The sequence below is a fragment of the Erithacus rubecula genome, assembly GCF_903797595.1.
Source record: "Erithacus rubecula genome assembly, chromosome: 9".
NCBI lineage: Eukaryota > Metazoa > Chordata > Aves > Passeriformes > Muscicapidae > Erithacus > Erithacus rubecula.
In genome coordinates, this window is record NC_136660.1 from 17,614,459 (window position 1) to 17,640,137 (window position 25,679).

The window sequence follows — 25,679 nt, forward strand, 5'->3', positions numbered from 1 at the left end:
CAGAGGCAGCTCTTCAGTGCACACAGAATGAGTAAAAATACTAAAATTATGGTCAGGCCATCTACTCAGCACATAAGAATTTACCAGCCCTTATATCTAGCACTGTCCATTTTTAAGGTACATACACAAACTCTGCATATTCTTCAGCTAATGCAGTTTTCTTTGCATTTCCAACATAACAGAGTCATACCCATAAGTTATCATACCTCTGAGAAGGATGAAAGTTTAAGATGCATTAACTTGCTAGCCAGTGATCACAGAGTTCCATCCTAATACTAAGAGCTGAACAGTAAGCTTAGCTGAAGAGAATAAAAGATTTTCTGATGATTATAACAGAATTCAGGAGGGATTATAGTTAATCACCTCAGGTTCTTCTTATTTTTAAGAGAGTTTATTACATCAAGAGAGAGAAGCAGAAGTGCTGCAAGCTTTGACAGAAGAGCTTGAACTATGCATAAGGAGTAAAGAAGTAGAATCTGATTCACTAAAGAATGTCAGGGGGAGTAACCAAGCAAAGACAAATCTCCACAGATACAAGAGCAAGGAATCATTAAGATTTGCATTCCACATTCTTGACAAACACACCATCTTCCTTACTACACTGTCCCACAGAAAAGACCTTCCTCCAAAAAAGAAGAGCTTTAGACACTTCACACATGCTTCTATACATCCTGTGAATACTGAGAAATCACAGAAGGGAGATTTTTCCTTTGCTTTGGACAAACCAATGGATAAAGGGATGTTCTCTAATATTAAGCAGACACATCCACTTGTAGAAACAGAATGATTACTTTGAAGATGCCACTCCTGTATTGCAGTAAACAGAGAAATAAAAGCCTGTAGTGGGGGAGGAAAAAATATGTGCATTATTTATTTAGGATATAAATTGGTTCTATGCTATTCTTGACATGCTGCACAAAATGAACCAGAATATTCAATATAAACCTGATGGTGATGCAGTGTTAATGTCTAACACTCAGTGTAGACTAAAGAGCTGTAAGTATCTCAGGGGTTTTTAATAGGTATGAATATAATTAAGGGTTGCAAAGGGCAAAATTATTAAGTAAATTGTTACTCCTTCCCACTACATTCTAAGCTGGACCTCCAATATCATGTGTCTCAGGCTTTGCAATTCATTTGCATGGATTCAAATTGCTGTCCAACCCCACACAACCTTTTTCAGGCCCACAAGCAGAAGTTGCCTTCCCTGCTTTTTCTGAGGACATCCTCCCCTGCATTTTCTGAGGCTCATTCTGTTTCAGTGATGCAGAAATCACAGAGATGCATACAATGCAAAAACGTGCTTTAATGAATTATTTAGCCACTTCTCAAAGTTCTCATGGCTGCTGAATTCTGTATGGCAACCTGGACTAGCCCTGCACACAACTCTCAAAACATCAAGTCCACTCATGTGGCAGCAATTGCAAAATTCCCAGAGGAGCAGACTGTGAGGGAGGCTTCAATTGAAAGCTGTTATCTCGTTCATATTGATTCCCTTTAGCATCTACATTTTAGAACAGAACACATCTGCCAGAACTGAAAACTGCTGGGACTATTACTCACATTTGACTGGACACAACATCCTAACACAGGCTGAGGATGTCAGAACTCCTCCCAGGAGAAACCTACCCAAGAAAATCACCCTCCTCATCCCTACACACAACCACAAATGAAGATTCTCCTTCCTATGATTATTTTTGACCCAGATTATCAGATCCTTTATCCTTGACTTTGATGACAATTATTGACATGAAGAGCCCTCACTATAGAATCAGTATTGAACACTAAAAGGGGGTATCTTTTAGGAAATTGCCACTAAAATATCAATGCATCCCTTGTCAATGCAGATCAGACACTGGTTGCTGAGACTGGAATGCCTTCCCAGTCCTCATCATGCCTCACTGGGACCCAGGCAGTAATAGCTGGGCTCTGCTACCCCAAAGCTGGCTTTCCCTTAAGACTGGAAAAAGATAGATCTCATATAACATGCTATTAAATGACACAGGTTTGGATGTGCATCTCCTGGGATGGTTTATCTGGACTGATAAAAAGCAACAGAGGTTTTGCCAAGAACTCACATGCACAGACATTTCATGTCCTACACACAAGTCCTTCTCAGTTTCAAACCTAGAATTGCATTGAATTTAAATTGAAAGAAGCTAAAAGGAAAGGGTTGGGAGTAAAAACCACTCTGCTACAAGCCTCTAGGTCTATTCTTTGGCTACACTTAAATGTCTTATGGAGCTCACTCAGTGGCATTGGTTTCAGGGACTGCCACCCACCCTGATGGTATTGAACAATCATTTCTCAGAGCCATGTCACACCTTAACCCAGAAAGCATTTTTGTGCACAGTATGAAGAAAATTAAAATCAGACAAAAGAAAACTATTTCAGGATGTCTTCAGTGCAAAACTTTCCCAGTGTTCCAGGACAGAAGACACCAAGACCCCTGGAGCATTGCTGCTATTTAAGGAGAATTGTCTCAGTATTTAATCAAAAAATAGCCCACATATTCACCCCATGAAAGAACAGTCTGTGCACCTTTTGATTCTTGAAGACAGCAAAGAGACTCATTCAAAACAGCCTACATAAGTCTTCATCCTCTCTCCTCTGGGGCTCTGCATTCCTTCCACAACTGAACAGACAGAAACAAACCTGCATTGTCACCAGCAAAGCATAAGGTTAAGACATTTATCAACATTGCATTTAAGCATCTATTTTTTTGGACAGACTACTGAATGCTAATCTATTCTGGGAGACAGGAATCCCAAGTTTTCTCCTGCAGTCTGCCAGAACCTGCTTTTCAGAGCTGCCTTGCTCTCCTGCCTCCCACTGCTTTCAGTGGGCGTTCTGCACTGCATTTCTGAAGGTCAATCCCTCAGCTTCTCAGTGTCTCGGTAATCTCATCAGTAAAATAGGAATTGGTTAGACCTGCACTCCAGCTGAATTACTCCCAAGCACTGCAGTAATGTGTGGTACCATTTATTTCCTGTCTTTATTTTGCTCTGTATCAATGGAACACTCAACATCTGCAGATTTACAGCTGCTGCAGGAGATCTCTTCAAGAAATACAGCTCTGAAAATTCAAGCAATTGCTCTAGCTGTCTGTTCCAGGATATTCACAAGCAGCTCTAGGGTAATAACAACTGTTAGAATTTGCAACAAATAGGTTCTGCTGGAACCTGAATCTGAGCTACACTAGGTGATGATACTTAGGTGGTGCTCAGTGCTACTGAGGCTATTCCATTCTCAGAATTCATGATTCTCAGATCACACACTTTTTATTTAGCTGAACTGACAGATCAATGCCTCAAACACATTTTTGCTTTAAAAATAGTGCCCATTAGTGGACCTGAGATACCATATTCCCTGGCTCAAATAGAAATGGAGCTATTTTTTACTGAACTGAGCTCCAGCTAACAAAAGACCAGGGCAGGTGATGTTGGCTGTGCTTGCACAAGTGGCCAGATTGCACCTAGGCAACAACAGGTTAACATTTTTCAGCAGAGCAGCCTCCTAGAATAGTAGATAACAAAAAGCACTTTTGCCATCACTGCAGCTGAGATGGCTTCAACAAAGAAGGTCTCTTTCATAAGAGAAAATGTTAACAATTTCACCGAGAAGATAGGAAGAAAAAGTGCAAAAAACTATCAGTTCAGTAAACAGGAGCAGTACCAGCACATAAAGGAAATAGATATTCTGAGGCACTAACTCAAAAAGAAAAGGAAATAAACAGAAAAAGACTAAGGGAAACTGAAAAAAAAAAAAAAAAACAACAAAAAAACCCTAAAAAAAAAACCAAAACAAACTAAACCAATTATGACTCAAAAATATTGTATACTCCCTGTTCTAGGCAAGACTACCCAGAAGGATCACTTCATTACAACAAGAGCCATTAAGCTGAAATATTGGCATGCCTTTTCCAGAGCTTAAGGTATTGCTAGCTGTTAAAGACATGATAAAACCTAGTGTAGGGGTGGATTAACTCCCACCTGCTGCTCCAGAGCCCAATCACTGCAGAGACATCTGGTGCTAGCCACTGCCAGAGACAGAATAGCAGAGCCTGGGTTAGACCCAGTGCAGCAACTGCTGATTTCTCAGAAAAAGAAAACAACAGGCTTGATAATTTGATATTAACAGCACAGCAAGAGTTCTGTCCAGGGAAATTGAACTGCTAGTGAAAACAGACCTTGAGCATGTTTTGGTTTAGCTATTATCAGAAAAAGGCTACTGCTGCAGAGATTTCCTCAAGTGTGGTATTACTCCTCCTTCAGGTAATTCAGAAAGGAATGTTGAGAGCAGATGAGAGGTGGGTAGAACAGCTTCAGGACCTGAGAAATCAGAGTGCACTTTACTTCTGTTGCGAAGAAACCACAAACTTCCAAAGCTTTATTTTTATTTCTTGACTCAAAATATTCATGGCTCAGTTATACACTAACAACCACTCACCTGCAGCATCAGAGAAACTAAAAAGAATGATTCTTAAACCCTCCCTGAACTTGCCAAATCTGTCTCTATATCTCTATCAGGTTGAGTTACTCAGTATGGATAAATCATTGGGATGTTGTGAGTGAGAGGAATGATCTGATTAATTAAGACTACCATGAATTCATGTGGGAGGCTCAGTAGTGTAGAGCTAAGAAGATACAGAATTGTGGGAAACAGGAATGGGCAATGCCAACAGATTAGAAAAGCTACTGTTCTTTGAGGCAGTAAAGCAAATTTTAGGACATTTTCCATAATGCTAGGAAACATCCCAGCTGTGCAGTACAAAACAAGCATGCAAATTCTGTCTGCCTTATTCAGATGTACTAAAATGCTACAAAAGGATAAATTTCTTTACGTCAGATCAAGCATAGTCTGCTTCCACAGAGTACAACCATGAAACCTTACTATGTGCTCTGCCTTATCCAAAATAAATACTGATAAATTGAACACATGGATAAAATAATTTATACTATCAAGTATAATTTATATTATCATTTATACTATCAGGTGATACAGCAATACACATCATGTATTAATAAACAAGGAACCAGGATGTTTAAAGGAATTAATTAACAAACCATCTCACCATCAGTGTGCTCAGGGACCCCTTCCAGCCCCCTAAATAGCCTATGGAACCTCTCAACTAGTCTGGTCTTCTTTGCTTCAAAAGATTAAGTCAAGTCACTCCCTTGTGTGTTTCCCCTGTACTGAAGTCTGTCTGCCACATATATGGCAATATCAAATGTTCAGAATCAGAAGAAAATTACAACATAATATAGAAACATACAATAAGGCCTTTAGGCATTGCCAACAGCAGGTACAAAACTGCCCAAGTCTGTCTCTGGCTGGGACTGGGTAAATCCCTGACAGCAAAGCCTAAGAGCCCCTTTACATTGCTGCTGTTTTCAAGCAGATTCCCCTCATATCCTTGGAATCTCATTCTCCTTCCTATAGTGATGACTGAACTATATTTTGCCTCCCAAGGGAGGGCTGGATGCCTGTCACTTGAATTGCTTACAGCCAAGCTGCTCAAAGCACATGAGAATATGCCTGGGGGAACAATACTGCATATGGTTTCTCAGCATTCCTGAGAGCTACAGACAGAAAGGGATTGATGGAGTCAAAGCCCTCCCTCCCACCACCCTCCAGCCCAGCTCTGTGCTCCAGAGGGGTGGCTGACCCACTGGGCTAATCAGCAAGGCACACACATTGGCACACACAGATTTTCCCACACAGAAAGCCAAAACACTGGTTTTTCAAAGCATTATTTCAAGAGCTAGATACAAAAGGCCTACATGCCTTGGGCAATGGGAGTAAAGTCCCAGATTCCACCTTTTTTGAGGTGCTGAAGTGGTTTAAACTTCAGGAAGATGCTGCTCTCCATAGGGAAAAGAAACCAGCCCTCACAGGGTATAAGGAGACAGCAGTAAAGCAGAGGGTTCATCCAAGAGTCTTCCTTTAAGGCACTGACTGCTCTCTCTCTCTCACCCTAGGCACCTGCCTTTGTGACCAGAACAGCTCTAGGCAAAATCATCTTGGGCAGCAGACTGTGGTGGGAAGCAAACTGGACATACCCCGGTCTCCACTCAGTTCCTAATGGTGCCCTGGAGTGCCTTGCTGAGTGTCACTGGAGGCAGTCTGGGCTCTGTGGGACAGCAGCTGCTGCAGGACAAGGAAACCTTCATCCCAAAAGCAAGAACAGTTGGTGCTGGCAGCACACTTGACAATATAAAGGAAAAAAAAGCGATCACTTTCTGAAAGTCAGGGGACAAACATCAGAGTCTAATGGTTACATACAAATATCATCACCTTAAAAAGTGCAAGGACAACACTATAAAGATAAATAGGCAGACCTGAGCCTAGCAGTAAGACAAAGCATTTTCACCATTTTCACCAATTACACAGGTGTGGTACTGGATGTTGGCAGCAGGCTGAATGCACTGGATGCTAAAGGAATGGGGATTATGAGCATGAGCACAGAGACAACTTCTCAAGTGTGAAACATCCTAGAGTGAGAGATGGAGAACACTTCAGGGCAGAAATCAGCCCTTCTATTGTCCATTTTCACTATATTTAGGGAAATTACTTCAGAAGTTTGTTTTGGTTTTTCTTTTGTTTTTTTCTCAAAGAACAGAAACAGTTACAATGCAACCAATTTACATAACCAAAACTACCTTCCTAGGTCTTGGGTTTTGGGTTAGAAACTTTTCTAAATTAAGGATTTCCATTTCCTGCCATTATCAGCTATTCAAAAAGTTCACAAAACTATTGGAAACAAGGAAAAGAAAGCTTTCATTCTTATTCTGCTCTCAGTGTTTCGTCTGATTTCTTTTTTCAAAAACCTTCCAGTGCTTAGTCCAAATTTCCCTTGGAAAAGTTGCTAGAAAGCTTCTATCTCCACAGGGAACTTTACAGAGAATCACAAATGGTTGGATAGGGAGCAAAAATGTGATTACATTTACAACACAACATTTTGCAGCAAAGAGTAAAAGCCCCATACATCCTGGATTGCCTTCCACTGCTGGAATGACCAGTTACTGGTATGTTAATGTATTTCTTCATGTGCTACTTCACAGTTGTGCTGTGTCCTAGTTTCATCTAGAATGGAGTAAAATTGTCTTAGTAGCTGGTACAGTGCTGTGGTTTACTGTGTGTAGTGCGAGAGTAATCTTGATAACACACTGATGTTTTGGCTCACCTAAGCAGTGTTTGTCTTAAGGGCTTTTCAGCATCTTCTGCTCTGTAAGTGAGAAGCTGCACAAAAAGCTGGGAGGGAGCATGGCCAGGATAGGTGACCCAAACAGGCCAAAGAACATCACAGAACATCATGCTCAGGATACAAACAGGGGAAATTACTTCAAAGGGGCCAATTGCTGCTCAGGGATGGGCTAAATATTGTTCTGTGGGTGGAGAACAATTGTATTGTGCATCATTGGTTTCTTTTGACTTCTCTTTCCCACTTATTTTACTAAAATTGTCATAAATATTATTGGTGTATTTAGTATTACTATAATGATATCTTGTTACAATTATTAAATTGTTCTATCTCAACCCATAAGATTTTCTTTTTCAGGTTTTCCCATAATACATTTACTCATACAAACAACATACAATTTCTCAAACTTGTGACAATAATATGGCTCCCACTACAACAGTATCTGAGCAAATCACAATCTTTGGTGCTCCATCTCAATTCCAGGCATCACTAGATGTCTTTCACAAATTAGAAGTGAGAACTTAAAGGACTAAGAAACTCGCTTGGGGTCACAACACACTAAGGCAGAGCCATGTACTAAACTGAAGTCTCACAAACCAGTGCTCTTATCACTGGACATTGTTAGATTCTCTTAACCTCCACGTATAAGCTTTTATCCACACCATCCCAATAGCAAGAACACATCATGGTGACAGCCTTTTTATTTCTCACTCTGATGGCAGCAGCTCACTGCATATCCCAGCAACCTCATAAAAACAGGATGCCCTGTAGAAAAGACTTTACGATCTGCAGAGATAATGACTTCCTCTGCCAACTGCACTCCTGGTTTGATAAACAAAAGCTACTAGGGAGATAAGGCTATCCCATCATAGGTAGTGCTAAGATACTGCTGTAACCACTAAAACTGGAGAAATGTATATGCCCCTCTGACAACAAAACATTGAACAAGATTTTGGGGGAAAAAATTCATACCAGTAGCACAGCCCAAACCATTTGGTTGGTAGTAGCCTGCTCAGTGACTGAGTCACAGCTTGTCCTGCCAAGGCATGGCCAAGAGAAGCCACATCTGAAGTTACTTGGAAGCAAAGGTTGTACCTCATACTCCCTGGTACAGCCAGGGCCTCAATTTCTAGCTCAAGATCAAAGATTGTTAATGAACAGGCACATACTTACTCTTCCAAGCTGAAAGGTAATGGCCATTTTATAGATGTTAGAAACGAGTTAATTTAAAAGGAGAATTTCAAATGGTTCATTTCATTCATTTCTCAGTTCCCACCAGATTCACTTGCTCAGTTCATTAACCTGGCATCATGGCATAGCCAAATATCCATTCCCTCTCACAGATATTACTGCACCTTGAAAGTCTAGAGACATATTTTCACTGTGAAGGCTGTAGAAGGACAGAGAGACTCTACCACAATCCCAGCTGCTCCAAAAGCAGCAGCACTGAAACTCATTGGTTTTGCTCTTCCAGGAAACAGTCCCCAGATCACTTTAATTTATCGACAGAAAATGCAGCCATGGGATCACCTACACAGCACTACCTGCTGAAATGTTTTATGTGACATGCCTTCTTCTTGTATAAAAAAATAAGTTGCATTTCTTATTCCTTTCAGAAACACTGTGATTACACCAGAGCTGCAGAACTTACCTTTCAGGCTGCTGTTTCACTACATACACTGTTGCAACTGCTGAAATTAAAAGTCACTAATAAAACAGCAAAATATTTACTGGCTAAAATAGTAAAATGAAGAGCCTATTTGATACTACAAAATATCCCAAGCAAACACCAGAACAGTTCCTGAATTTCTTTCCCGTGGTACTTTAAAAAGGCAAAATATAAGACATGATATTATAATACACCCATTGTTCTTCTGTTCTCTTGTCAAGCACCCTTTAAAAGTTTAGCTATACTCTAAAATACAGATTTGTTGGAACACAGACTACCATCTTGTTCCAAAGTACCAATTCTCGTATCACAGGGCCAAAAAGGTATTAATTCATGGAGGATTTGTATTTGCATTTAGTCACAACTTCTTCAACAACTTAAATATTAATAACAGAAAAGAATAACTGAAGTCCAATCCAGGTCAAATGCTATCAAAGCCTACTTTATGGAAATGGTTTGGGAAGCAGTGGGGGGAGTGTCCCCACTCAAGCAGCATTATTTTTTAAATGGAATAAGTTAACAGATTATACCATGAGGCAACTTTCTGCAAGTCAAAACAAGATGCTCAAAACTTTCAATAACATAATTCCTTGAAAACATTATTGCCTGCTGTGGGATGCTGGTGAATGCCAGGGAAAAAGCAGGCTTGGATTTTCTCAAGCTGCTCAAGGAAAACATGAGAGAAAGAATTATAACAATGAGAAGCACCTGCTGGATGCATGAGAGAAGTGATGTTTTTGTGAACGTGTGTTTACCAGGGGTGTCACCTTCCTTGCACCAATGGAATTGAGTCTGTTCCCAGTTCCACTATCTAGTCTGTAAAAGTTATGTTTCTTTAATAAAGGGCTTTTTGCTTCTCTTCTGCCTGAAGGAAGGATTGTTGCTACATCCTTTTCACCACTCTCCTAGCCTGATAGCAGCAGCCTGCTTTGGTTGCTAGATCTATACTTACTAATAATTCTAAAATATACTTCCTGAAAATTAATTAAAATAAACAAAATGGCGTTGTTTATTATTCCAATAAACATTCAACAAGCAGAGGGTTTGGGCTTATTTTTTTTGCTAAATTAGTCACATACCTAACCACCATCAGTACCTCATCTGAAAAACCCTTAGTTTGTGGCAGCTGCTCACAGCACTGTGCTCACTTTAAACACACACAAGGCACCCAGTGTTGACATCTGAACAAAGTATCAAATATTCATTACAGCACAACTACCTGATAAAAACATGCACAGCTATTTTCATTATGTGAAACAGAAGCATTTACTCCTTCAAGCATGCCCCAGATGTTTTAACAAGCCTGTCACTCACAGCTGCATCATACAATCCCCTCTGGTAACTGATACCTGCAGCAGACAGGACTGCAGCAAGCCTGGAGGGGACATCCCAGGATCTCTTGAGAGAAGCAGCAGGTCAGACACCACCAACACACCTTCAGCAATTTTTTTGAGTTGCACAGGTATGATCCCCATTGTTTCCAGAAACACTCAGGGATCTCTTGTCTGGGTAAGAAGAGATTGGATTTTCCAGGCTCCCCCAGAAGGCAGCAGGAGATCCAGCAGTGCTAAGCCTTGCTCAGCCAGCTGCTCCACAAGCAGGTTGAGGTACCCAGACACAGGCTCCATCACTGCCATTTCAGTCTGAGTATTGTGCCTAGCATAAAGACTATGTTTTGTGGTTTTGTTATTCAATTGTTATTCAGGAAAAATAAAGAAATGAAAAACAAATCCTGTCACACCAGTTTCTAAGCACCAAATTGTCTGAACACCACCTCTTTGCTCAGTTCTCACATTACAGAGTAGAGGGTTCCTCTCCACATTACCTTCTGGTTAAATCACCTAGACACTTCATTTGATTCATTTATATGAACTGAACAAGTTCTGTATGATGCAAGTCAACAACAGCTAATTATTTGCCTGTATTTGCTTTCCAGAATGCTGTTATTTATCCAGATAGCAACATAAATGCTCCAGACCAAACTGAATGTGTGGGCTAGAAAAGAGAATGGAAATCAAATATCCAACTTGCTTTGACTTCTGATTAGACAGTTATTTAAAATAAAGATGGCAGACCTACTGTGCCCATCACACCTTCACCTTTTGTTTCCAATGACACTTTAAACTTCAAAAGTACCTCTCTGGCCGATTTTTCTTTCAGCAGTACAGGCTGGGGCCAGAGTGGCTGGAAAGTAGACCAGAGGAAAAGGACCTGGTGGTGTTGGTCAACAGCAGCTGAACGTGAGCCAGCAGTGCCCAGGTGGCAGAGAAGGCCAATGGCATATTGGCTCCTACCAAGAATAGTGTGGCCAGCAGGACCAGGGAAGTGATTGTCCCCCTGTGCTCAGCACTGCTGAGGCTGCAGCTCAAGTCCTGTGTTTGCTGCTGGGATCCTCACTTCAGAAAGGACTTTGAGGTGTGTCCAGAGAAGGGCAACAGAGCTGGACAAGAGTCTGCAACCTGAGTGCTATGAGGAGTAGCAGAGGGAGCTGGGGTTGTTCATCCTGGGGAAAAGGAAGCTCAGGGGAGACCTTATAGCTCTCCACCTGCCAGGAGGCTGTGGAAAGGGTCAGCCACTTCTCTCAAGGCAGCCAGTGACAGGACAAGAGGAAAAGTTATGTCAGGGGAGGTTCAGGGTGGATATTACTCAAAGGGTAGTTAGCTTTGCAAGAGACTGCCCAGGGAAGTGGACCTTGGAAGATGTCCCCAAGAATAACAAATGCAAGTTCTACCTGTGATAGAAAGCAGACTGAAAGCTTTTATGTAGAGATGAACACTGTATAAAAGAGAGGAGAGGCTATAAAACAAGTTGGAGAAGAGAGAGTTCATCCCATTCTGTGCAGTTTAGAAAGCTTTCCTGTTACAAGTGAGTGATATGGTAACAGAGAGAAGCAATGTCACTGCAGGGGTTCATGCTGCATTTATGAGCTCTCTCACTGTGAAAGCCTGAATTCAGATCAACAAAAACAAGACTGTTGACAGTAAATACAAGCCAGAGGTAATGTATATAGCAGATGTTACCAAATCTTCAGGTGTTAGTTCAATTGTGTACAGATAAAACACAGCAGGCAGTTTAACCTGTAAATGGCAGTTCAGTGAAAGGGCACAGACTAAGGGAATTATTGCTTCAGCTTCTCAGCTTATGTGGTTGTTACACACTAAAAAACTCTGTGCACCTGCCCTCAGTGCAGCAGTATTCCATAGTTCCCCTGTTTTATGTACAGGTAGTGATCCACTGCTTTGCTTTGCTGGGTTTGGACCCATATTTCCTGTCCTGCAAAGCTGTGTCCCACTCCACCTAATATGCCATATGTGCTCATTTTTGAGGGACATAGTCCAACCCTGCACAAAGTAACACTTTCTTGGATAGAAATGACAACAGAAACTATTTTGCACTTCTCTTAAATTATTCATAATGTGAGAAGAAATATACCTTTTTAATTGAAACTGCCATTTTCAATTTGCAGCAATCAAGAACTGTAGAAATGCAACTTTTAAATAAAAAAGATCTTTTTAATGAATGTCTCAACAAAAGAATTGCAATTAGTTCTGCTTAGCAACTAGCCAACATCAAAAAACAGATGGCAAATTGGACAAGTGACCAAACATATGATCAAGCCTTTGAAATTCTATCAGTTCATTCCTTTCCTGTTCAGAGCACAAGTAGTAGAGAGCATAAAGGTAAACAGTATTCTTCTACCAACTAACACAGCAACAGCTCTGCTGTGTTAGGTCAAAGGTTACTCCTTGCTTTCATTGACAAAACCAGTCACAGAGAAGTTTTCTAGATAAGTAATCATTGACCAGAAACTTCAGGATAATATTTCTTCCCAAAACACATCTGCCAGCTTTTCAAATTTCTAGTTAATTTTTGAATTTCAGCAAAAATAATTAGTCTCCCACAAGCCACAAATGTACCTTCCAAAATGCCACCCTTAGTAGCTATAGGCACATGGAAAAAGGAGAGGAAGCACATTTAGGTGCACACAGGTAACACTCTGCTGTACTCACTAAGAAAATCTATTCACTTTATCTTATGTGTTGGAAGAGACTGTGAATTCCCTTTATCTCCTTAGTTAAGTCTTCAGTTTTCAAAGAAATGCAGAATGCAGAAGACTCTGAAGTCCTTTTTGCCACTATAGTTATAATGTAAACTGACCACCCTGTTGAAATGAGGATTGAGTTCACATCCTGACTTAATATACATTCCCACCCAACACAGGCTGTTTTTACAGTGCTTAGGTCACATCACAGAGAACTGTTTTTCACAGGAAGGAAAATGTGCAACATAATAAGCACACAAGTTTATTCATACACATGCTGGGGTAAAGTAAAAGGCAGAAGTCACAATCTTGGTTACATTGTGTCACTGGAAAGCCAACAGAAATCTTTGTAACACTAGAGTGCAAGATTTTTTTGAATCATCTGATGAGGAATAATCCTCATATAAAAAATGACAAGAGTAGAAATACAAATCACATTGAACAAGCAAACTCAGGAAACTGTGAAGTGCAAACCATCAATCACAGCACTCTCCCAACAGCTTCAGGTTCTAGGCTAGTGGGAGCCACCAGTACTGCAGGGAGAGGTGGGAGGAGGATTTAATTTCCAGTTCCCTTCCAATTCCTACCAGCAGTCATGTCCTTCTCCCATTCTGATTTCAGCACACAGCAATCAGCTGAGTCTAATGGACAGGGTAATGGGAAAGTCAGTACTCCTGCCCAGGAATCTCTTACTTTCCAGCCAGCAGGGTAATTCTACTACAGGGAAGAAAGGGAGATGAGTGGGGAAGGATGGCAACTAAAGTTTTTTTCCATTCTGGCCTTAAACAAATGCAAATATCCTTAAACTCACCCCTCTTATTAAGCTTGTCTCTGCTATCTGCAGATAACCCGCTGCATTCAGGGAGACACTTCAGCCTGCAACTTCCAAGCAGTAGGAATCTACTCATCAGTTTGCCCTATCTGTGCCTGATGTGCTAAAAGGCTATCAGAAAAAGCTGATAGGCAAATGCAATTACATAAAGCATCGTTATCAGTACCCAGGTCCCCAGGCACACCCCTCCCACATCTGCCAAAAGTATTTTCACAGCAAAGCAGGACCCCTTGAAGCTCACAATCAAAAGTCAGTGCAGACAGCCTAAACCATTCCTTAAAGCCAAAAAAGCAAAGCATCAGGGACAATCTAAATCAGTGTCTTCTCTACATATCTTACAAATTTAGAGCCATCTGAGAAGCACTGGAAAATAAACTTGCTGCTTTAAAGGGGCCCATGCCAAGCACCAAAGAGCAAGCAAATTTCAGCAGCATCATACAAAGCCAAATTTGGTCCCCAATTAAGAATACAAATGACAGCCTGGCACTTCTGGTCCTCCCTCACAGTGACTGATCAGCAAGACAGGGCATGGACTTTTTACCTCGCTGATCATATTAGTATCAGCAGCAGAGTTGTATTAAACTTGACACTTGCTAAGTTTCATGCACATAATCCTTATGCAATCTTCAACCTCCTACACAGGTTAAGAGAGTCAACTAAGAGACAGATTTATTCTGTTACACAGGAATTACTTCAAATATATTTTCCAAATAAGACAAAAGAATCCTGCAGGACCTTAATGGGCTAGCCTTGAAAGAAGTCTTCAAAACATTTGTTAGTTTCACACACTTGATAGGGTTCCACAGGCAAAGTATAATTTAACACAAATATGTATCTCAACTGTACCAGTCCTCAGAGGATGGTGTGGTTTCACTGATGTCTGTAGGTTTACACAAATGTGCAATTCTGACACAAACATACTTTGTTCTTTCAAGCCTGAATGCAATATGCTAGCTGAAACACCCATTGTTTGTAGAAGCTCTTCCCGAAGAAGATAAATACAATTTCACTCAAGTGAATGAGGTGACTGGATTCATGCCAGAACTAGGACAAATGTTTTTTGATAACACCCAATCTAAGCCTCCCCATCCTCAACAGATTAAAACCACAAGCATATGAAAAATCCCACAGTATTCCCAATCCAAAATTCAGGGGTATTTTGCTCAATTTTTTTTCTTATCCTGTCTTTAGAAGGAAATTCAGATCCATTCACCAGGTGCCACACTGACAATCTGGCATAGTCAGCTCAATAATAATTGAGACACTAGATATACCTTTACCTGGTCTTCTCTACTGACAGGGAATATTTATTTCAGTGTTTATGCTTCTAGTATAACAGTTACTGATATTACTTCAGACCAGCACACTTTTCCTGCAGTATTTATACTGCCACCTTTAGCTTTATGAAGCTTACCTTCATTTATAAATTTTACCCTGATGCAGCTGTGATGTAGAAAGCAGCCTCACACTGACCAAATTTCCACTAATGTGCTTATTTTTCCCTTATGTCAAAACTAGAGCACGTGTGCTAAATTTCTACAATTTTCTGAATCATACTTCCAGCACAGTGACTATTAAGGGTGTTTCTTCCAAAGTTCTGCACAGGAAGCAATTTCCCTCCGTATTTTCTCAAGAGTCCAACTTCAGAGGATTTGATTACTAAAAGAGAATTATTTTCAGCTGTCAAAAAGTCAAAATACTCAAGCCTTTATTTTATGAACTCCAAGCATGGCAACGTTTTTGAACACTGTTATTATATGAGACTGCTTTCTGCTTAGGAAACTACATTTCTCTTTGGGATCACACAACACCTATTCTTACAGCTCTGGAATATCAAGTACAAACTTTTAGCAAAACAGACAGAATGTCAGAGGCTGTCCCAAAACATGCAGGAGCCACCCTGAAAGTCACTGAAAATCCTCAGGAGAATTACAATAGCTTCAAGTGGCTTGGAGACACTGTCTGCCTCCTAAAGCAGTTTCTTCTAGACCACTGCGAGCTTGACCCTTCAGAAAATACCCAAGTCCTGCCTTACACAGAGCAGATGAGGAAAGATTGTCAGCTAATGCTATTGCCACGATAACAGCCCTTCTGAAAAGAAACAACCAGTTTCCCTCCCATCACATTTTGCTTGTTAGTGGAGGCAAAGAGGTTTGCGTTAAACATATAAGATCACACCGAGACAGTTTTTAAGGATTTAGTTTTCCGAGTTTTTTTGAACCACGTAAGAAGTGGTGGCACCTCCACAGTGGTGGAGGGACTGAGTGCTGCGCACTGAGGGAGAAGGGGCTGGTTCCCTGTCCCTGTCCCGCAGAAGGCAGCGGGGGCTCCCGAGCCGCGATCTCCCGGACACACGGGGAATGAGTGAGTTACACCCGGGAAACAGCTCCCGGCACATCCCGGGGAATGAGTGAGTTACACCCGGCACATCCCGAGGAGTGAGTTACACCCGGGGAAACAGCTACCGGCACATCCCGGGGAATGAGTGAGTTACACCCTGCACACACGGGAAAACAGCTCCCGGTACAGCCCGGGGAATGAGTGAGTTACACCCGGCACAAACGGGGAATGAGCTACACCCGAGGAAACAGCTCCCGGCACATCCCCAGGGAATGAGTTACACGCGGCACACACTAGGAATGAGTGAGTTACACTCGGCACATCCCCGGGGAATGAGTTACACCCGGCACATCCCGGGGCAGGAGATACACCCGGCACATCCCGGGGCAGGAGTTACCTGTGCGCTCCTCGGGGCAGCCTTTGCAGGAGCACAGCCCCATGGCAGGTGCCCCCGGGTCCCGCCCGCAGCATCCCTGGAGCGGGCGGGCAGCGCTCCGCGGGGCGGGGCGTGGCGGGGCGGGGCGGGGCGGGGCAGGGCAGGGCGGGGCGGGGCGGGGCAGGGCAGGGCGGGGCGGCTCGGTGCCCTGCATCCCCCGCCCTCACCGCCCCGGTTCAGCCGTCTCCCGGCGGAGCTCAGTCCTTCACGGCTCCCTGCCCCTCCGGCCGCACCGGCTTATTCATTACAGCCGCCCCTTCGAAGGGGTGAGAGGCGCTCAGATGGCCAGAGGCAACAGAAACCCGACAGAAACCTTCAGTGTGCTTAGAAAAGATAGCAGAAAAACGATTTCAAAATTCTCTCAGGACAGGACAGGGTCATATGATATCCCCCTCACATCACACACCCCCACAAGAGTAAACACTTCACCATATAGCTGAGTCTCCACAGAGATACTGAGTGTTACAGGGACCTTGCATTCTTGCAAAGGTCAGCACTGCTGGAGCAATATTCAGAAGGTTTGTTTACACACTTTTAATTGCATTAACCTGAGTCACCGGCCACAACGACAAGATAAGCGTTTTGTTTTGGGGTAAGGAAAGAACAACTTCCCTAGAACAGATGTTTACTGGATCTCTGATCACTCTGTGCTGCTCTCTAGACCCTGCAGCACCTCTCTTAGTGCAGCAGGGACCCTGCTCATTGAAACCCCACTGCCCAGGTGCAGCAATGCCCCGAGCACTGCAGCAGGGTCACAGTTTGTTTTATCCACCAACTCACAGGCAAACTGGCTGCCTTTGCAAAGCTTGGACCAAGAGTTAGATATCAGAAGAAAGCGACTGAATGATCAAGTCTTTTCCAGGCTGGACACTGCAGAAGAATACACTCTTTGATAGCAGCATGCAATGCACAAAAATTACAGTTTGGGTGGGAGAGGAGAAAGCCAGACAAACAGAGGTTTAGGGGTGGGGGAGGTAATAACAAGGAACCATATCTTTCCATATAGTTAAAAAAAAACAGAAACGGCCTGAATCAAAGACCTGATGACAATCTGCAGTTCCAGCTCCCAGTATGTATCTCAGCCTCTTGAGCTTGAACTAAAGTTCTTCAGGGAGACAAAATGAATAACCTAAAGGGTAGATGTCTACCAGCACTCCCATCATTAAGAAAAAAACCAAAAAAAAAAACCAAAAAAAAAAACTACAATAATGTTCTACAGAGAGGTCCTTCTGCAGAGTATTCAGCTGTTAACTGCACACTTGAGCAATCCCAGAGTATGAGCATTCATTAGTTAGCACAAAAAAACCAAAACAAAACCAAATCCCACACAGGATAGAAGATGGACAGGGCAGGAAAGCTTTCCCACCATCACAAAACATCCTGGAGGAAATTCAAGATATTCCTGCAAGAACACTGAAGGAAATCCAGTGTTCTGGCTTTGCTGGTACCAGCTTGTTCCTCTTGGATCAATGCGTGAGAATTCATTTCAGTTGCTTTGTCGAGCCTCTAAACTCATCAGACAGTGCCCATAGCTGACAGCTGCTTGGAAATCCATCTCTTGTGTAAAGTGCTTCCTTGTCCTTGTAAAGCAGCAGATACTTCCTTTCTTGTTGGCTAGAGGGTGATCTGATCTCAGGGGAGAGAGGGTGATCTCGTAAACCACCTGCTTGAGGGGCTGGGCAATCTCCTGGCACTGCTCCTCCATTTAATTCCAAAGCAAACCCAGGCAGTCCCCAGCAGGAGGAGGTTTTCCAAGGTCTGGAAAAGCCAGTGTTTACTAATGTCACTGTCAGAGCATGGTAGATACAAGGGATGGAGAAAGCACCCTCCTCTCCAGCTGTTCCAGCCCAGCAGCCAAGTCAGCTTTAAGGAAAGGTACTAGATGCTGTATTTCAGAGAACCCCCCAGACTACCTGGAAGTTACAGAAATTTGAGTATTTAAGAAGTTTTAGAGCTATTACTTACATGACTTCACATGGCAGATGGAGGCTGATGAGGGGTTAGGCACACATGCTTGGTTCAGACAAACCAACAGCTTCAACAAAGCAGTTCAAGAATTTTTTTCTTTTCATTACTATTTCTGAAACACTACAAACTCTCCTTATTTTCACAAAATATTCAGAAAACTGACAAAAAGTTTGTCTTACTTTTTGATTATGTGACATCACCTAAAGGAATTAAATGGTCCCAGATGAAAATAGCTGAGAGTTATTTACTGCAATAACTATCACCATATATTTAAAATAACAATCTTCAGCATTCCCTGCAAGAGGAAGGCAGAGCCTCTGATATCCTTACATAGTGTGACATTACCCAAAAATATTGCTGGGCAAAATAGAGCTAAAGAACACTTAGTCCTTTCCTCACTTTTGTTCCAGATGGCAAAAATTACAGTGAAGGTCAGCAATAAAATAAGGCAATACTGACAGCTTTCAGAAAGCCATCCAAAGCATCTGAAATTCTTGATTTGAAGTTTACATTCCCTCTCATTTCTTAAGAAATGCAGTAGTGTATTGCCTGCCACTGAGAAGGAAAGCCAGCTGCTAAACACTGTGTGAATAATAAACCTTTATATTTCTGGACAATGCTAAATATCTGGAAGCCAGAGGCAAATATTTCAGTTTTAGTTAAGCCAATCACTTATATACTGGGGCAAAAAAACCACTCTAACCAAACAAATTTTTAAAAATTGCAGGATAGAAGAGGAATATGTTATTCTAGTTCAATGACTCATTCCAGACATGACAGAGTACTAGTGGCTGAAGGTATTTATTAATCATTCCTTTACTAGGAGACAAATGGTTTTTGTGATGCCAGAGTTACATCTCTAGAACTGGGCAAGCATACATCTTGGAAGCTTTTTAACACATAAGACCAGGATTACAGAGCTTTGGGGATTTTCCTCACATTCCCTGCTCCCAAAAGGCACAAACTTGTTCTTGAAGAACACAAATTTCAGCACCACCTTGCATCATTACTATTAAACAGGTTAACTGGGCTTCATAGAGAATGAGTCTAAGCTAGCCAGTATGAAAGGTGCACTCATGAAAAACTTACCATTTATACTAACAGCCATGCTCAAAATTCAGAAGAATGTGTTAGTGCTTTCAAGCCTGGCCAATAAAAGCTTGTTTTGTCTGATCTGTAAAATTAGTTATACTGTTATCTTCCCCAAATCAATCAAATAATCTGTAAATCAGGGAAAACTATAGACTTACTATTCAAAAGTTAAAGCCTTTGTAAAATGAAAAGTTTACTTTTTAAGTCAGATTCAGCATATATTATTCCCAGAATTTCCAAAATACATGTTGAAACAAGTAGAAGTGGCTTGCCAGACCACAGTAACAACACTCTATGACTCTTCATATTTCCCAATAGCCATTGGATTCAGTAAAGACCTACTATGTTTCTTATAAGAGCCTGAAACTACAAAGTGAATTTTCTAGCCTAGTATTTATTAATAAAGTGACCATGCTACCTCCCCTAAGGCTTTTTTTCCTGTGAGAGCAGAGTAATTTAAACCATCCTCACTCTTTCAAATCCCAGTCTTCATCCTCCCCTGCCCTTCAAATACACACTTTTAGTATGCTTAATATAAACTGCAAAGAAAATGTTTTTGAAAACTCCAGTTCTCTGGGTTCCTAAGACTGAAGAATAACCTGCTGAGAGAAGAATTAGACCTTCGTTGTTTAAAGGAACTATTTATAGCTCATCTGTTCTTCAAGACATAAGCACAGAAAAGATGATCTCAATGTAGATATATCACCAGACTGCATGAGAGGCATCATGAAAATACACATTTTGTATTCACAGGTTGCCTTGTCCCAAGTGATCTAAAACACATTCCTGCTAACCAAGTTAAGGTTAAGTTTACAAAAAAAAAAAAAAAAAAAAAAAAAAGAAAAAAGGATTGAAAGTCACCTGTTCTGTCAGGAATAACATTTCAAAACATCTGGCTTTGTCCTATTAAAGAATTTCTAGTGCAGAAAGAGTCAAGAGATACTAGTTTATAAAAAGTTCTGATTTGACTGCATCCATTGCTTTCTCTTCTCCCTCCAGTCACTGTAATTCCAATAGAAATTCAGTCGTACCATCTGACACTCCTATGATAATAATTTTCATGGGCATTTGGACATTTTTTCATATTAATGGCCATATTTTAGGAGAGTCACATGTGTCCACCTTCTTTTTTTTTCCTTCAAATAATGACTCTGCGGCCTAAAGCACTTGTGAAGTGCAAAAAGGAATTCCTTGCATTCTGATGAACTAAAAAAGAATTAGAGAATTTTAGGTGCAGGCATCAACAAATGAAGAAAAGCTGACACTGTGACTGCTCCATTTTTGCCTGTAGAAGGGCAGTGCTGGCTGGAGTGCCAGCAGAGCTCTCAGCTGCAGGTTGGCATGCTGGCTAACATCAGCAATTCAAAATCCACAGCTGCTTTTGAACAGCTCACACCAGCTTTGAGCACAAAGGGGAAGATCAGCTAAGCACACAGATTGTAAGAATCAGTTTTACTGCAAATACCTGAAGGCATCTTGCTGCCCTGAGCACTTTAAACTGCTGTAAAAGGAGCCCTTTCCTAACAGATCCCAGTGTACACAGAGAGCAGACAGCCTACTATTAATGTATGCAAGCTTTTGCACTTACTAACTTCAAAGAATCCTTGCTCCTAGGAGAGAGACGTGGATCTCCTTTGCTCAGAGAGACAAATCCTCACTGACTGCAGAACTTAAAGCTAATGGCATAAAGGTCTGAGCTTGATAAAAAATATTTGGACTCCTATAGCCAAGAATGTCTTGCTGAAGGTGATTAAGAAATAACTCCTTATGTGTAGCTTAGTATTTTCATTGAAGTTACCAGGACCAAAGCAGAGCTCTGTGCTGATGTTGACATTAAAACTGAAGGCAAAACTGTGTTTTCCAAGAGAAAACAGCTGCAACCCCAAAACACCACTAAGGGAGAACACTAATTTCTTCTCACTGGTCCTCCTCAATCCTTATGTATCCCCTTCAGTAAGACAGTCACCCTTCAGCACCACAGTCATCATTATGACACCTTCCACAGACTTCCACCACCTTCAGAACCAGGGCTGAGGTGATAATATTTTTCTTACCAAGCATGATCATAAACTCAGTATTTCCTATTGTACTAACTCCCTCCGTTCTCTGCTGTGCTGTGTTTGGGTCACAGAGCTAACAAAAGGTAGGATGTCTACTTTCCTTTTCTAGAGTATTAGCAACACATGACACTTGAGATCTGTGCCCAAGATCTATAAAGGGCAGAAACAGGCAGCTGAAGCCTGGTTTGTCCACTCAAAGTGGACCAGAATTAATTTAATCTGGAAAATATCTTCTGTTGAACCCTTCCAGAAATGTATGAGTCTCTGCTTCATACACAAACCACATGCTATAAAAACAGAGCCTTTATAGTCTCTGTGGAGCAGAAGGATTCCCACATAATAATGATCTTTGCAGACACTTCTCTTTGTGTTAATAAAAGTAATCTTTCTCCTCATTACACTATTATGCCAGTACTGGCATTCTTTTGACACAGTTATATTGGAACAGAATTACTAATGTAGACAAGGCTCTTCATCTCTCAAGTTAGCAGTTACCAGCTTATAAATCTTCGTAGTAAAATACACAGCCCAAAATTCAGGGAAGCACCACAGTTAGCACAATTATCCCTCAATGCAAATAAGAAATGGTTGCTTGTAACAGTCTTTCCCTATTGTCTTACACACACTCCCTTTTAACACTGTACATTTCTGATTTCACAGCTCTTTTCTTTGTTATCTCAAATTCCTCCTGCTGCTTCCCTCAAGTTTTCATGTCTGTCTGACAGCTGGTGGTTAAAAACAAATCCCAGAACTATTAACAGTGCTTTGGGAGTCCAGGATGATACATAACATCTTTGATAACTGATGGAAATGTGGGTGTCAACATCTTAAGTGGACTTCACTTGGATGAGCAATGGACTCTGGCTGAGATTCAAAGGCAGACTGAAAGAATGTCTTTACAGGCCTGTGCACCTGGTAGAACAGACACAGAAGACACAAACTTCAATAAAGTAAACATTTAAAAAGTCTGTCAAAAGAAAAAGCTCTATAATGGCCAACAACCTGAACTTTGGCTTCTTCATGAAAGAAATCACATTAATTTCAATTAGAGTGCTCAAAAAAATATTAGGAACATTAAACTCATCAGAATGTACTACACTATACAGACCACAATCCTGACCCCAGCTGCCTCACTGCCTTTAGAGAAGAGTACCTTGAGCAGAGCCTCTGTGATGAGTACTGTAGAGACACTCTGAAACTTATCATGAGCTTTAGGGAATAAAGCTCTTGGAATGCTGGTAAATTCAACACAGATTAGCCACACTCAGCACTCATGTATTCCCCACAGTGAAACTATACCTGGATAACTAGCACAGAGATACCCATTCCCAGTAAAAAACAAACACCCTCCCCCCAAAAAAAACAAACCACAAAAAAACCCCAACAAAAACAAACAAAACCCCCCCACATCTTCTTAGGCTGGGTATAAGGCTTAAGTGCTCCACCATAGGCAATAGAATCTTGTCATATTTCCTCCTCACCATGAAGTTCAAAAAGCCCAGAGCAAGCAGGTTCTTGCTGATAGCACACTAATTATCCCAAAAGCATTTCAGACAAACACAGAGGGGCTTTGCCTGTGAACCTCTCTCACAGGTGTTTGACAGTGGGCCAGCTGCCACTTCAAATTGTACTAGTGCATTCACAAACATCCCAGACAGCAGTTTCTCAGTTATATTCTCTTTTGGATCCTGGACTAGCACATAATCAGCTGCACCTCTCTTTCCCCACAGACTTTCTGTGGGCCTTGTAAAAAGGACCTGTGTTTTTGTTTTCTTACCTTTGCTCCCCAGAATGACTTCCATGTATTTCCAAGTCAGTGTACTCTACTGAGCTTTTAAGGTTCAGTGCTAACAGGTGCCTCAAAAGCAGTGTGGTGCTGCCTTACAGGATTGTCACAGCACAGAATCACAGAGTCATTTGGGCTGGAAAAGACCTCCAAGACTGAGTCCAGCCTTTGACTGAGCATCACAATATCAACTAAACCAGAGCATAAAGTGCCATATCCAGTCTTTTCTTGAACACTTCCAGGGACAGTGGCTTCACCACATCCCTGGGCAGCCTGTTCCAAGGCTTGGCAACACTTTCAGTGAATAAATTCTTCCTAATGTCTACCCTGAACCTCACTGGCACAGCTTGAGGCCTTTTCCTCCTGTGTTTATTTCACTTCTGCTAGAATTTAGTGTGTGCTCTGACACTGCCATACATCATGTATCTTATTTTACTTCATTGTAACTAACCTAATAGAGTATTTTATTAGCCTCAGAGATCCCAGACTTTGCATGAATCTTGTGCAGAATTCACCCATTGTTATTGCAAATGGGAACACAGCTGTTTCTGGAGCTGAACAAAACCCAGCAACAGAGCACAGAAGCTGTAAAATGTCACTGAATACTTGATTACTGACAAACTAGCAAGAAATATAGAGATGGTACTACATAACTGATCATGCTGATAGTTTGATAAGTATATCTCTATGTAACAAAGCTGTACTTGCATTAGAGTATTTAAAAAAAAATCCCTCTACTAACTACACATGCCTTAGGACTTAATATATTATCCTCAAGGCAGAATATTCAATAGCAGAACTCACTCTGGAAGATCTCAGCAGGAAGTATTTAAAATCTTATCTAATTTGCACTGAAAAATCAACCTGGGGGGATCAAATGATGCCTTGTACATTTCCACTACAATGTGCCATCACATTACAAAGCCATATTTCTACACCCAAAGGGCAACATATATAAAATGCTATATTTGCCTTTCAGAAATACAGTGGGTTAAGGAACATTGCTCAGAACCAGTCAGAGGTTACATTTTAATGATCTGTACTAGCAGAAAGCCCTATTCATGAGATTTCTTAAGTCGCATGCTCCTTTCACAGCAGGCCTTATGCAATTGCAATTCAAGTTTTAAAAACCATCATTCTTGTTGAAAGCCAGCACGTGCCCTAAAGACAGCTAGGTGCTAGTGATCAGGGATCAAATGCAGTCCTTCTCCTGGAATACAAATCCCAGGACAGCAGAACACATTTCCAGTCCTACTTTCAATGCCCACGTCCCCAGAGCACTGAGGGATGGAGACAGCACAACTTGGAGTAGATCAAACACTTCTAATAAAACAAAGGCAGGATCTTGTTTATTTCATGAAGCAGGATCATTACCTGCCAAATGCAAACATAAGCCTTGGGCATTGCATATGCTAGGGGAAAAAAGAAAACAAAGCAAAAAGCAATTTACAGGCTGCAGGTGCCTCCTGATGCCCTTCAAGATGTTTTAAACTGATAAGGGAAGGTGAGCCAAAACATTCTTAACTATCAGAGGGCCTCATAGCCCTCAGGGGGAAAGAGGAGCCTAATAACCTTTCTGCACACAACTCTGGATGCAGTCTGAAGACCTTCACCTGCAATGAGTCACCACCTTAAGTAGGCAGAAGTGGACTGGTCAAGCTGCAGGGATACAGCCTGGGATTGAACACAACACTGTTGAAACCAGTAAGGTTACATGAATTGAGAGCAAAGGTCAGACTTTTTCTTCCACGATCTCTTTTCATAAGAATTCAGTGACATGATACAGTCAAGCATTCAGGGAAAGCACAGATCAGAAAATCAGCAAGCAGAGGAGCCTTGCTTGCAGCAGATTTGAGCTGCTAGCACCTACCTGCACAAGGGAAATGAGGGCCTCTGTTAACTTACTCAAGTAACAGTTCATCAACTTGAATCCATTTGTAAAACAAGCCTAGAAACACTAGCAGCTGATTGATACTTCTGTTGACACAGAAGGAAGGACACATAAAGGAAGCTGTCAAAGTCTGAACAGGCCACAAAAACTATTTTTTCAGTTCAATAAAAGAATCTCAGTAGAATTAGGAAAGGAGTAATTCCAAGGAAGGCAGTCAGTACCTTTTGGAAAATGCTAATTCATTAAAATTCCAAAATTTTCAAGATATGTATTTTGAAAAATGAATTTAACAGGCTCAGGATGGGAGGAGAGGAGAAGATAGACAGATGTCACTAAACAGCCCATAAGCACTGGGTCAG

At 41.5% G+C, this 25,679-nt stretch overlaps 1 protein-coding gene across 10 annotated transcripts in view; it reads right to left on the reverse strand.

The window, feature by feature from the left end:
- The window catches only part of ARHGAP22 (Rho GTPase activating protein 22), a gene marked incomplete at its 5' end in the record, with an annotated part of 127,703 nt that overhangs the window by 75,539 nt on the left and 26,485 nt on the right, over window positions 1-25,679 (reverse strand). Inside the window, 2 exons of one of the 10 annotated variants that reach the window (XM_079312857.1) lie at window positions 16,485-16,579; window positions 16,661-16,874. The exons of 6 other annotated variants lie outside the window; for them this stretch is intronic. In XM_079312857.1, the coding sequence (XP_079168983.1) occupies window positions 16,485-16,579; window positions 16,661-16,677 (112 nt within the window). Of the gene's footprint in view, window positions 1-16,484; window positions 16,580-16,660; window positions 16,875-17,563; window positions 17,786-25,679 lie in introns of those variants that run through there. 3 more of the 10 variants (XM_079312850.1, XM_079312859.1, XM_079312855.1) reach the window with 3 other exon arrangements.